The sequence below is a fragment of the Myiozetetes cayanensis genome, unplaced genomic scaffold (genome assembly GCF_022539395.1).
Source record: "Myiozetetes cayanensis isolate MyiCay16 unplaced genomic scaffold, myiCay2020 scf1, whole genome shotgun sequence".
Classification (NCBI taxonomy): domain Eukaryota; kingdom Metazoa; phylum Chordata; class Aves; order Passeriformes; family Tyrannidae; genus Myiozetetes; species Myiozetetes cayanensis.
Genome location: NW_026086604.1, coordinates 82,811,050 through 82,823,738, shown reverse-complemented (window position 1 = coordinate 82,823,738; position 12,689 = coordinate 82,811,050). Strand labels below are relative to the sequence as shown.

The 12,689-nt window shown below is 38.4% G+C and overlaps 1 protein-coding gene across 1 annotated transcript in view; it reads right to left on the bottom strand.

Annotated features, from left to right (window-relative positions):
- The window catches only part of GMDS (GDP-mannose 4,6-dehydratase), a 407,246-nt gene that overhangs the window by 73,272 nt on the left and 321,285 nt on the right, over positions 1–12,689 (bottom strand). The window contains exons 8-9 of the mRNA XM_050313665.1: positions 9,506–9,624; positions 276–372 (exon numbers count right to left, since the gene is read on the bottom strand). Coding sequence (XP_050169622.1) covers positions 276–372; positions 9,506–9,624 — 216 coding nt within the window. The remainder of the gene's footprint in view (positions 1–275; positions 373–9,505; positions 9,625–12,689) is intronic.

Below are 12,689 nucleotides of genomic sequence, written 5' to 3'. Positions count from 1 at the left end.
ATGATGTTTTACCCCCTACAGCACTGCCTCTCCCACTCAGAGAGGCTGACCAAGCGTCTCTGTGACAGGGCCACTCGCTCCTGCCGCCTGCTCGCTTGTTTCTTCCCAGGTAGCTGGCTGTGAGGGGGCCAGCAAGCAGACTAATTTAGAGCTCTAAAAGCTGGCAGCGGGAGTGCAATTAAGCCGTTTTCACAGACTGATGGCCAAATGCAGCAATTTATTGGCTGAGTGATTGGATTATTCATTTGCAAAGCTAAGGGAGAGCATTTTCTTACCACTTCAGTTGGCCTGTAGTACTTGTGATTGACTGTCACATGAATCTTGCCAGTCTCTTTGCATCGTCCCACTTCATTTTCATTCTTCCCTTCCCACCTGTAAAGAAGATAAACATTTAATCAACCCATAATTACTTTAGTGCTCTGATCTTACCAACATTTGGCCTGCTTTCGTTTACTTGAGGCTGGTGTCAATTCTCCCTGCAGGACAGTATAAACTCATTAGCTGTAGGAACAAAGGCAGAGTTTAGACTTGAATGGAGCAACAGTGGCTTTTGAAGTCTCTTTGTTTTGGTTTTTGATTCAGTGGAAGGTCTAAAATACAGGACTTCCAAATTAAACACATAATGTTAAGGGAAAATAAAATGTCCTTATTTCATAATGTCTCATGTATCTGCAAATAAATATGACAGGTTTTTCATTTGTGGATTGGTTCAAAGTTGTTTTCTTAAAATAGTTTTAATTCTTGTATTTTGGCCAATACTTTCAGGAACTCTTTAATCTGTTAATTTTATAGATGTGAAGCTCTGTTTGAATAGCATTAAGCTGCATAATTTAATTTGTGCTTAACTAGAAAAAACAAACAAAACAAAAACAGTTCTTGGGTTTTCAGTTCTACCTCAACATGGCGCTCCACATACATGTGTTGTAAACACTACTTACTACCTGTGAGCTGAAAGCCAGTTACTTTGTCCAAATTAGTTTCATATGTGTTGAACAGCCTGTAATTTGCTGCAATTTATGTGATCTGGTTGCATTCTGAACTATTCTTTTAGAGACTGTCCTAGTCTAAAATTTCAGGAGCAGCAGAAGAGGAGCAGTTTGGTGGGTGACTAGCTCTGCCTTTGGGCAGGTCAGCCTGCAGCCTCAATGCCTGAGGACAATGCTCCCACTCAAAATAAATATACAAAATCCAGAGTTATAATTGAAATTCTATCCTCTCTTTGCTTTTTCCCTGTAACTATATACCATGGGGCTCTGCACCAGCCTGGCATAAAAATATGATGATGAAGTCTACTACCTTTTTTTTAATGTTTAAGTAAAATCTATATAATTTAAAACAGCACTGGGATTTATACAATTTTGCCTCAGTCATCAGCCAGGAAAGAAAAGCACCATTTGCCTCCCTATTGCTAATTGTTCTATCAGCTCTTGAGATTTTTGTCAAAGATTTGATTTCTCCTTGCTCCCCTGCTCCACCCTCCCACTCCAACCCTCCTACCCCCTCTCCTGAAGCTCCTAGAAGAACCTAATTCTTTGACAATCTCAGCCTTCATTTTTGAGTTTCTAGCCCAGAGGGCTAAGGAGAAAAGTCTGAAGATGTGATCTCTGTGTACTCATGAAAGTTAAGACACTGAAAGGCAGAAAGAAATACCAAATATGCATTATTACTAGTTTTTTAATACCACAATTTTTATAACACAACTCATGACTTTTGAATGACTGGCAAAGCCTGTAGGATGCTTGATACTGGGAACACTTTGCACTGAAATAATTTCCAACAGGTAATAGTGACAGTGAAGTCAGCTGTTAATGTTCATGCCATGATGCTTAAGATGATTTATAATTTAAATTTTCTTTCTTTCTTTTTTTGCAGTTTCTCTGTTTTAAGCCTGAACTGCAAAGTTTTCATTCAGAAGCCAAAACTAACATTAGCCCCTCCCTTTAAAGGGCAGAGGGTAAAGATGTGCAGTACTCAAATGAGCTTAATAGAAAACTAACCGTCACCAGTAAAACAACAGGAAGCGCTTAGATCAGGAGACGTCAGTTGTTGGAGGTCACTGAGCAGAGAACCCCATTTAACACCCAACAGGCTCCAGAAGGCTCAGCCGAGCCAGTAAAGACTCACTTAATGTCGCTATCAAAGTTATATAACAATAGAAATAGCTTAAGAAGAAATCTCCACCCGTTCTGCTCAGCCCAGTAATGTGAAAAGTTCACAAGTTAAAAAAAAAAAAAAAAAAAAAAAAAACCGTACATTGTGAACAAAGTAACGTTTGATAGCTGCACTTCTAATTACTCTTGGCACCTCTAGGCTCACAGCTGGGGACACCATACTGCTGATAAAAGGGACTGCACAGGGGCCAAGCTGACACCAGCACCAAGACATCCATTTCATCAACCAGCTCCCCCTCCCCTCTAATCACAAGAAAAGAGGAAAAAACCCTCAAAAAAACAACACACCAAACCCCTCCTTAATTTATAGTCAAATTGCAGTCAGAATTGTTAACTCAAAAAGTCATGCCAAATTATCCTGAAGCACAAGCATGGTGGAAGAGGCATGGGGAACCCCTGTGTCGCTGTGGCTTTAGATAGCTGCAGCCACAGAGTACCCAGATTTCTGCTCCTTGGGGCCAATGCCCACACAGGCAAGAACACTAAAGTAAGTTTGGCTAATTAGGACTGGGCTAAATTTACAGATGATGGGGAGTGGATCCCCCAAAACCCCAGCTGGTGCCAAAGCCCAGAGCTACCAGGCAGGAACCTGCTGGCCTAGTGGAGGCTTTTCACAAAATGTTGGTCCTAGAGCCTGCAGACAACAAGTCTTTACAGCAAGGTCATTGCCTGCCCCACACTGTGTAGCTTCACCCTCTAATTGAAGCAAAGGATGGGTTTGCTGTCACAACTGTTGGCATCAGCCACAGGCCAGAATGTTCTGCACGTGCTACTGACAAAGTGGGGTTGATGCCCTTTGCATCTACACTTCCATGTCAAGTGCCTCACTGTTGGAGATGGGTGATTTGGAATTGCTTAGAATGACAGTCGCTTGCTGACTATGGTGGATACCACTGCTATCAAGGACCTCAGAAATTCCCATAAAACTAAGTTAGTTACATTTCAAATGCATGTGCAAGTTTACTTGCTTGAAAAGTTCTTCACCTCAAGAGCTTTTAAATTCTGGATTTACAAAGGGATGGACTGCATTCACTTTAAGGCTAATTCCATATCTGGAAATCACTACTGTCATAATACTTATCAGCAGTGACTAATGCTCCTTATGCTTTACAACTTTGGAGATTCCAATTATTTTTCATTTCCTATAACTATTCAGGAAGAGAGTAAGCTTCAGGCTGTGAAAACATCCACAGATATAGAGGACTCCGTAAGGATGAAAAGCAGGGGTACCCACCTGGTGGAGTGTGACGTGGGCAGGGAAGGAAACAGGGGAGCCAGGTTAATTGAGGAGTGGTGGGAATAGCACTAAAATGGACCAAATGGTCTGAACAGATGTAATTGAGAAGCAAACAAGGCAAAGTACCTATATTTTTGTGGCGGTGAGAAAATCAACTAAAAATGAAGTCTTTCACAGAAGCACAGATAAATTGAACAAGTATATGAATTTCATGCCCTTGTTTGATCTTTACATAGAAACAGAACTGATGGTATTTAAAAAATTATTTAAAACCACTAGTGCCTACAGCTGCTCAGCCTCTTTATGGAAAATAAAACAATCATGTACACCTTTAAAATGAAATATATGGCAATAGAAAATATTTTTACATTTAAAAGTGAACAATAAATTGAACAAAAATAAAATTTTAGGAAAATTTTGCTCTTCCTCCATAGGTAATACGATATACCATTTGTGTAGACTTCTCAGATCTGTGGCCTGATTTCTGTTGCATGCAAAATTAAGCCAAAGCACTTCATTCTGTCTTGGCACTTTATAAACAGCAAAACTGACACCATATAACAGATCATTAATATCTTTTGCAAGTAATCTTTTGTAGGAAAACCCTAAGTATAACTCTTCATATGTTCCTTTGCCACCAACTCAACCACCAACCTCGCCAGCAGCTCTGACGCATCAAAGCAGTCAAGGATATAGGGATTGTGTAACCACAACCTTGTGCTTAAATCAAAAGGAAAAGTATTCCATAAAGGAATGTACCTAAAATTTCTTTTGCAAAAGCTCTGATGAATCAGCTCTTCGATGCTTTTTTAAACTAGACAAACACAGTTAAAATAATGCTATAGTTGTTGTAGTGCAAGCATTGTCAAGCTCAAATTTCAAAAATCTAAATTGTGACTCCCCATGTTACAAGACTTTAAAAAATAATACATGCTAGGCTCCCTATTTTTTGTTTCTTTTTTTTTATTGCTTCTTTTCAGTTAATTGGAAAGCTTTTGAAGTTGTATCCCTTCACTCCCTTTTGTGAAAGTTGGTGTTGAGAAGAAAATGTTTCTGAAACAATAGTAATGCTTCAGTGAAAATCAAAGCATTATGGAGAGAAAAGTTGTAATTTCAAGTAAGTTACATTAGTGTCAGCCTGAAACAAAATTATATTAATAGCTTATAAAAGAGATGCTTTGACATTTTCAGAATCGATTTTTTTCTTTCAAATGGCTTCAAAACTTCTATTTAAGTTATTCTTTCTTTAAATATATGTCCAGCTGACTTGAAATCAGATATTTTCCCAAATTGCATTTGTGAGAAATAATTTAATTTTGGGGGCGGGGAATATGGAATTTCCCATGAAACACCACATTTCATTCTCACCCAGTCTTCGTATAGGATAAACTCTCATACCTCTTAGAAAGCATAAAATCAGATAATGACATTATTACAGTCTTCCAACCTTAATCTGAATTGTGAAACAGAACTATTATTGGGTCTGCCTACAGATAAAACCTTATATCAATAAGAAAGTAATGAAAACCTGCTCAGTTGTAAGAGTTAATTACTCAGTTGAAGTGGGTTAAATGCCCCCTAAAATACATACTCTGCTTCAAGAACGGTGACAAAAGTGGAACAGTCCTAAGCAAGGACCTGTGCTTGTGTGGGTTCACCCAGGCCAGCATTCTTCACCAACCTGGCTGGGTTCCTTTCAACTCTCTTCAAAATGCCTACAGTTCCTGCATGAGATCCTGTTCCCTTCTTCTTTATCTGAAAGCTTCTGAGTTTCTTGAGCTGGTAATTACAACACGTAGCACTAGCTAGCCAGCACTTTTTGGTGCGCAAACCAGACTGGAAATAGCAGCTGTTTTGCTGATAACTTCTGATGGCTCCTCTTCCATGTCCCCACAGCACCATTATTAACATATTGTTGGCTTTCCATTCTCACAGCAATCCTTCAAATCTCATGTTTTTCTGTAACCCAACCTTCTATTTCAGGCTAAAAAAAAAAAAAAACCAAACCCACAAACAAACCAGAAAAACCCTCCTCCCTCAGTTCAATCTCATTTCAACCTTCATTGTCACTGAAGAGGCCACTGCTCCACTTCTGTTAGTAGTTCACCTTGTTAGACGTTATAGATTATCAGCAAACTTCCTCTTTTTAGGATGATCTTTTGTAAGACCAACTACCACGTTAGTTAAGATAATATTTGTATGTAGAGCCAAATGACTGGAGTAAAATATTCATTTTTTCTGAATTAATTCTAATCCTGGAAGCAATTACTATTTCTGTAACAAATGTGCATGTATTTTTTATATTAATAAAACCCACAATAAATCTTTCTGCAGCTTGAACAGTTTTTTCTTTTCTTTGTCTTTTTTTTCTGCTTTCCACATTTGCAGACAGCAGTCTTTCTAGCAGTCTGCAAAGATCTCTGAGTGCTGTAGTGGTTTCAGGCTATCTTCGCAATCCTGTTCTAATTTAATAAGATTAATGACAGAAAATTAGTCAAGACAAGCGTTTGCCTGTTTCGTGTACCCTGCTGTAGTTCAAATTATAGGCGGGAAGTGTTTCCCCCAAGTACTACTTAATTAGTAATAAGTAGAAGGGAAAGTAAAAGAAAAAAAAAATGTAATCCTTACAAGGGAAAATATTTGTAGCTCTGAGGCTTTCCTGTTAGTACAAAGGACTGAATTTGAATGATTCAGAGGACTATATAAATATAGTTTGAAATTTCTTCCTTGAAAAAGAAATGTTAGAAGAAAAAAACCAGACAAGTTAGATGAACTTCTGTGTACAGTTTACAGTCAATTTCAGAGAGAGAATCAGCCTTATTGCAGCTGTACATTTCATTAGTTACAAAAATGTAGTAAAATTTCTCTCTCTCTTATTTTGGCTGGAAGACATAGTCCTGACATGTGCTAATGACTGCCTAGAACAGAATATTATGTTATGTTCTTGGAAAGACTTTTTAGGCTGTCCTGGATTTTCAGCTGTAAAAGTTAATGTGAATTATTAGGAAGACAAGAAAACTAACAAAATAAAATTCATATTTTTAGTTGGTTGGTGAAAAGCCAGGATTGCTTTTCTTCCTGTTCTCTATTGCACTAACATGATGTGACAGCTAAGATTTTACATAAATTTCCCCGACAAAGCACAAAGAGTTAGGAGTCCCTGCACATGTGCCCAGTGTTCTCAGATGTGGCATGAGCTCTGCCAATCGTTTGCCACAACATCCATCCTGGTCATTTACTCCATCATTCCATCAATTTTGAAAGGCGGATTGTACGGCAATACTGGGAAGCTGTGCCATCACTTATAGCAGTGGGAAAGGTGCTGTAAATTTCCCAGATAAGTTTTTGAGGTTGCAAAACTTCATAATACCAGTAACCCTGCAAAAACCCCAGGAACCCCAAACAACTCAACACAACTCTGAGGAAGGGAGATAGGAAGAAAGCAGCTGTCCCTGCAGGAAATTGTTTAGCAATTACACTCTGGTGCACTGCTTCTTAGGTGCCTCATAAATTGTAAAGTAACAGATCAATGGGACTCGCCACTGGAGTCCCACAATGCTAAAAGGGAGGATTTTGCTGCCAGGTTACTCCCTGAAGAAGATATATTCAAACTGGAGGAGGTGGGAGTGGAAAGCTGTTGGGGGTTTCAAAGAATGTGAGAGGTTACCAGCCGGCTGGCCAAGAAGCCAGCGAGGACAAGGAGTGTGCCTGTGTGCGCATGGGTCAGGTTGACACCTAGAAAAATTGTGGAGGTTCTTAACAAAACTTTCCAAATCCAGAGAAATATTTTATGTCTAGTGCAATTTGAAAGATGAGTAGTGGGTCTGTTGAGACGTTATTCCCACCCTGAGATCATGTAGAAAGAATGGTTGGTTTATCTGGACAGACTATATCCAAAATGTTCAGAATTGCACCATTGCCAAAATGATCAGCAAAAAAATTATCATTAGCAGTTAAATGTCACCTTAGTCTCCATATGTATAGTTACACACTGTAAATGGCGTAAAGAATGAATAAATTGTTCGCAGGAAAGAAAAATTTCAGAAGAGCCAAGCCCCCATTTCTAAAGTGATTTATGTTCTTAAAAATCCATGTCACTTGGTGTCATGTGAGTTCTTATACAATTTTTGAAAATTACTTTTTTTGACTAGCAATAAAAAAATCAACTACGCCTTTGTACACAGAAAATACCTGCCCTACCTCATCATTTGGAGTCATATTGTGAAGTTTTTCTAAGGGAGAAACTTGTGACTGATTGATTCGATCCAAACACTGACTGCAGTAAACATGAACATGAATGATATGCAGTCCACCACATGGAGCCATATGTGAGCAAAAATTAAACAGGACACAAAATTCTGAGTGTTAGGAACAACTAAATCTAAAGTAAGCCTTTAATATCCCCTCTATAACAGAAGCTATTAATAAAAGTACTTTCACTTTTATTGTGGACATATTATTTCCTTTAGGTTTTCTTGGGGGCTTAATTTGCCTTCTAAAAAATACATGTGGATTTGTCACTCTTGGGAAATGCTGAGACTTCTTAGGCCAACTCCAAAGCAGGGAGCTCAATTTTAAACTAGTGGATATATTTACTAACATCAAAAGAAACCACTGCAAATAAAGACATTCAGATAGGTACCAACCTATATGTATAATTTTCTAATTATAGGTAATCAAAATTGGAAAAAAAAAAAAAAGTTGTTCACCAAACATTCATTCTTGCTTTGGTAAATAATACTAGACAGGGACTAGTTCTCAAAATCACTAGAATTCTTTCTTACATAGAGCAATTGAATTTGCAGCATTTTCTTATCCATGCTTACTAGGGTGAATTATTTTATAAATACAAGAAACCAAACTATAAAAAGTGAAGAAAAAATAAGAAAGGCAAAGCTATTACTAGAGCTCCTACTAACTCCTCTTTATCCTCTCAAAGCTCACTATTGTTTAAGGCATATGGCACAATGTGTGATAACAGGGACATCTCACTATCAAGAAATGCTAAAATTATGGAGAGAAACTTATTCCCCAAACTGAGTTTTTGGGTTAGAAATACTGTTAATACATTCTCTCTCTCCCTCATCAGAATTTTTTTTTCTGGAAGCTGATGTCAAAAATTGAAACCAGACTAAAAACTCATTGAGGAGAAAATGTTATTACCTCCTAACCACCCACTGGCTGTTCAAATAATATTGTATATATCTGTGCACTTCTGCATATTTATTGAATTTGTCAAGTTTTTGTTCCCAAGTAAAACTTATTGGCCCTGTCAAAAGTTCACCAGCTGCACAAGTGACTTTGATGGCCCGAGGAACAGCCCTGGTGCTAGCGTCATGGAAGAGCCTGTGGCTTTCCTCTCCCTTTTCCAGCTGAGATTGGTATGTTGATGCATGGGGCCCAGAGAAGATACAGAAGGAGGGAAATTGAAAAAATAATAAACAATAAAAATATAAATTACAGAAAGCGCTCACCAAGCCATCCTGGTTTTATTATATGGCCTTGAGAAGGAATTTTGTATTTCCAATCAAACTATGTGGAATATGCATTGTAAACATTCTGCACCCACTGCTCAAGATTTCTACGGCTTAGAAGGAGAAGAGCTAATAGGAATGTAGAGTGGTTTGCTACATAAGCCTTGTAGTGTGGCTGACAGGCTGTCCGTGGAAAGAATAGGGTTGGCAGGTGTCACCTCTTCAGACAGCAGAGGATGGGAGCAGGACTGAGGGGCTCTGGGGACACAAAATAGAGAATTGGGGGGAAAAGCCCATTTTGTGGGAGGATGACGAACAGCACTAACAGTGTCCATCTTTGGAGGGGCATCTCTGCCCCCAGGACAGGAGTGAACGGGAGAAAAGCAAATGAAGACTTTTTTGATTAAAAAATTAAGACTAACCCACCTACGTTTTCACTCGTGATCTGGAGGGCAACACTAGACATACCCGCTGTGGCAGTCGTTTGTGCCTGTTACTATTAGAAAGTGGTGGCGGGGGAGGGGGCTGGAAGAAGAATGTAGACAAACAATACTCTGTAAGACAGCAAACGTTACAGGCTAGAAATGTTCAACCTGTGGCTGCTCTCTCATCTTTGTACTTACACAATGGTTTTTCCAATGTGCTTGAAGGACTTCTCCACAAATTCGCGGACACTGTGGACCTCCCCAGTAGCTATGACAAAGTCCTCAGGCTCATCCGTTTGCAACATCAGCCACATGGCCTGTGGAAAGATAAACAAAGTCAGATTCAGTGCACATGTAAGTGGCCCCTTTGGTACATGATATTGTATTACTGCATTTTTGATTTGGAAATTACTAGACATACACACATACATCCCAAGCCGGGGATATTAGCACTTTCCTTACACGGTGGCCATTAACTAGTTCAGTGCAACTCTAAAAAGAGTTCAATTATTTCTTATTATAGAAAACAACGCTGTATTTGATTTTCAATTTGTTTCACAGCAGGGGTTTCTGCAGGGGAGACTTTAATATGTTTACTTTTGAACACTGAGACTTGGTTTAGTGCTCAACAGTGTGGATTCACTTATTTAAAGCACTGCATGAATTGACATTGATATGGGGAAAAGAACAAAATTTTGTAATGTTTCAGCCCAGAGTGCTGTTGTATGTTTGTTACAGAATGATGTTAAATACACTGAAACACGAAAATATGGATCCTTTTGGCTCTTTCTTCTGTCACATTTGTTTTGTCCAAGTGAAGATTTTAATTAAGAGTAAAAGAGTTTAAAAGGTAAATAAGAATGCTTAACAGTGTATTTGAGCTAATTAATCTGTTTTTCCTGCTGAATATGGGCTGAATGTTACATACGAAAGCATTGTAGAAGAAACATTTTCTTTTGACACAGGAAAACAGAAAACACTGGTGGAAAAGTGAGACAACCATTAACATCACTTTCAGAGAACTGTTCGTGCAGCAAAAGGTTCGCAATGTGTTTCGAAGGAACACTTCATGGGATTGTCAACACATTTGCATTTCAGGGGAGCAGGTTTAGTTCCTGCAGCAGTCTTTCACAGAGTCCCCTCCCACAAAAAAATAATGATGGATGAGCGCCATCTCAGAGGCCTGGCCAGCTAAGTCAGCATGAAAAACGGAAAACAGATGGAAAAAGAAGCATGCAAAGACACGTGTGACTTGTCTAAGGTATGGCAGCAGGTACATTTCAGTTTTCTAATGTGAAAGGCACTGCTGCAGTGACTCGACTATTTGAGTGCATAGGAGGTGTAGGTGGACAGAATAATTATTACTTTAGATCAATCAAAATGATGCAAACACTTCATTTCCTTTGGAGAGGAAAAGGGAATACCTGTATGGTATGATCTTCATTTAATAAATAACCAAAAAAGGAAAACAAAATAATTCAACTCTCTCTCCATATGGTAAAAAGGACTGTCATCCTCTCACAGTGTAATCCATGATGCTATTTGCATTGACCTCTTCACATCAGCTTTAAAGAAAACAACTTTAGTAGGTCCCTTGATGGTAGTGGATACTCTGCAAATCAGATTAATAAAAGCTTTGGGACAGCTCAGTTTCTCTTGGTAAATACCACCTGAAATATTCAATTTTTCCCTCCTATTCTTAATAAATCAGTGTCCTGCATAGCAAGGCGATACATTCCACTTAAATGGTTCTATTTGCAAACCATTTTTCTTCCCAGTTAATATTTTATGCATCTTCCAAAGTTTTGACAAGACTTTATTAACATGTTCCTTTTGAACCCTTTTGCTCCTTGAACGTGCATGGAAGGCTGGGTTTTGGGCACTGCTGTGTAAGCCCTTGACATTAATTGTGCTTTAGGGAGATGACCTGCTGGGCAGGACAATGGCAGCAACTTTATTTTTCCTTTCCAGGATTGAACATCCTAACCAATGACGCAGAAATACCCAACTGGCTAATGAAACTCCTCTTGTGGGGAGGAGATGTCTTAACTTGTATCTCTCATATGAGCTTTCTTGGAACACTGGGGTTTCCCTGCTGATTTGAGAGGTCACTGTAAATCACCGACTCCTGTTTCTTCATGACTGGACAAGCTTGCAGGATTTACAGCAGTAGCAGCTGCACAGAAGGGTAACAGGAATATCTAAAATAAGTGGTTGATAGTTCTGGTTCTCCTAGCCTAGTCCCTAATTTCACAGATCTTCAGCTTTCATTAAGCAGTCCAGATGAAAACAATGTGCTTCCTCATATGAGAGGGCATTATTTGAGCAAAAAACGATTTCCAAGATTAGACAGTCAGACAGAGACAGAACTGACAGTGGTTCTCCTCCTGACTTTAGTGGATGTTGCCCATATATAATGAACTCAAGTTTTCACCTTGGCTCTGTAGAGAGATGTGACAATATAACCTCATTTATTGGTAAAAATCACCCATTACTCCCAAATGCCACATAAGTTGACTGAATATGCAATAGTAGCAAAAGCACCTGCTGTTTACTATGACCTTTGGTGAAATAGTATTAAAATGTCTAAGCATAATCAGACTTCCAACAATTTTTTGCCACTCCTGCACTTTTAAACACCTCAATATTGTAATTCATTAGACACCATTTTAGTGCGGGTGTTTAATGCCAAAACATTCAACAATCCAGTGAGTATTTAAAATATTTATGCATTCTTTTTGCATATTAATATAAAATAACATTGAAAGTTTCTCTTTACCATAAAAAATGCCCTACATCAAAGGAGACAGCTACAAAATACTGATAAAACCCAGCCTTCAACAGTGGGTCCAACCAGGTTTTATGTATTTGGGTGTATCAGCTCATCTACTATTTCAAAAAAGAAAGCAATCATTGTCTTAGAAATACAACTTAAACTGCAGTAAATTTTTATAGAATAAACTTAGCAATGATCAAACAATGCAGATAAAGCTGCTAAAAGCAATTTTTGCCTCAAATCCTACCAGGAAATGTTTAACTTAACAATTACTTGAGAAACTATCACTACTGCTTCTTTTTTTTTTTTTTTTTCTCTGGCATTCACAATTGTTGGCACTTATAGTTACCTCAATCCAATCAGGTATGAAAAAAATTAACACGCTAAAAATGACAATGTAAGTGATAGTTCTGTTTTGCTTTGAGGAGGGTGACGAAATGCTGTTGCTTTGAATATGTTCGCATGAAAAGTCTGTAAAAAAATGCCAAGGCAAGCCAGAAGAGAGAAAAAACTTTAAATAAGTTCCACAGTCAAAACTATATTTCCACAGGTGCAGCCCATGACAACCAATGAGACATACGTGTACAAGCAGTAGCGATGTGCTTT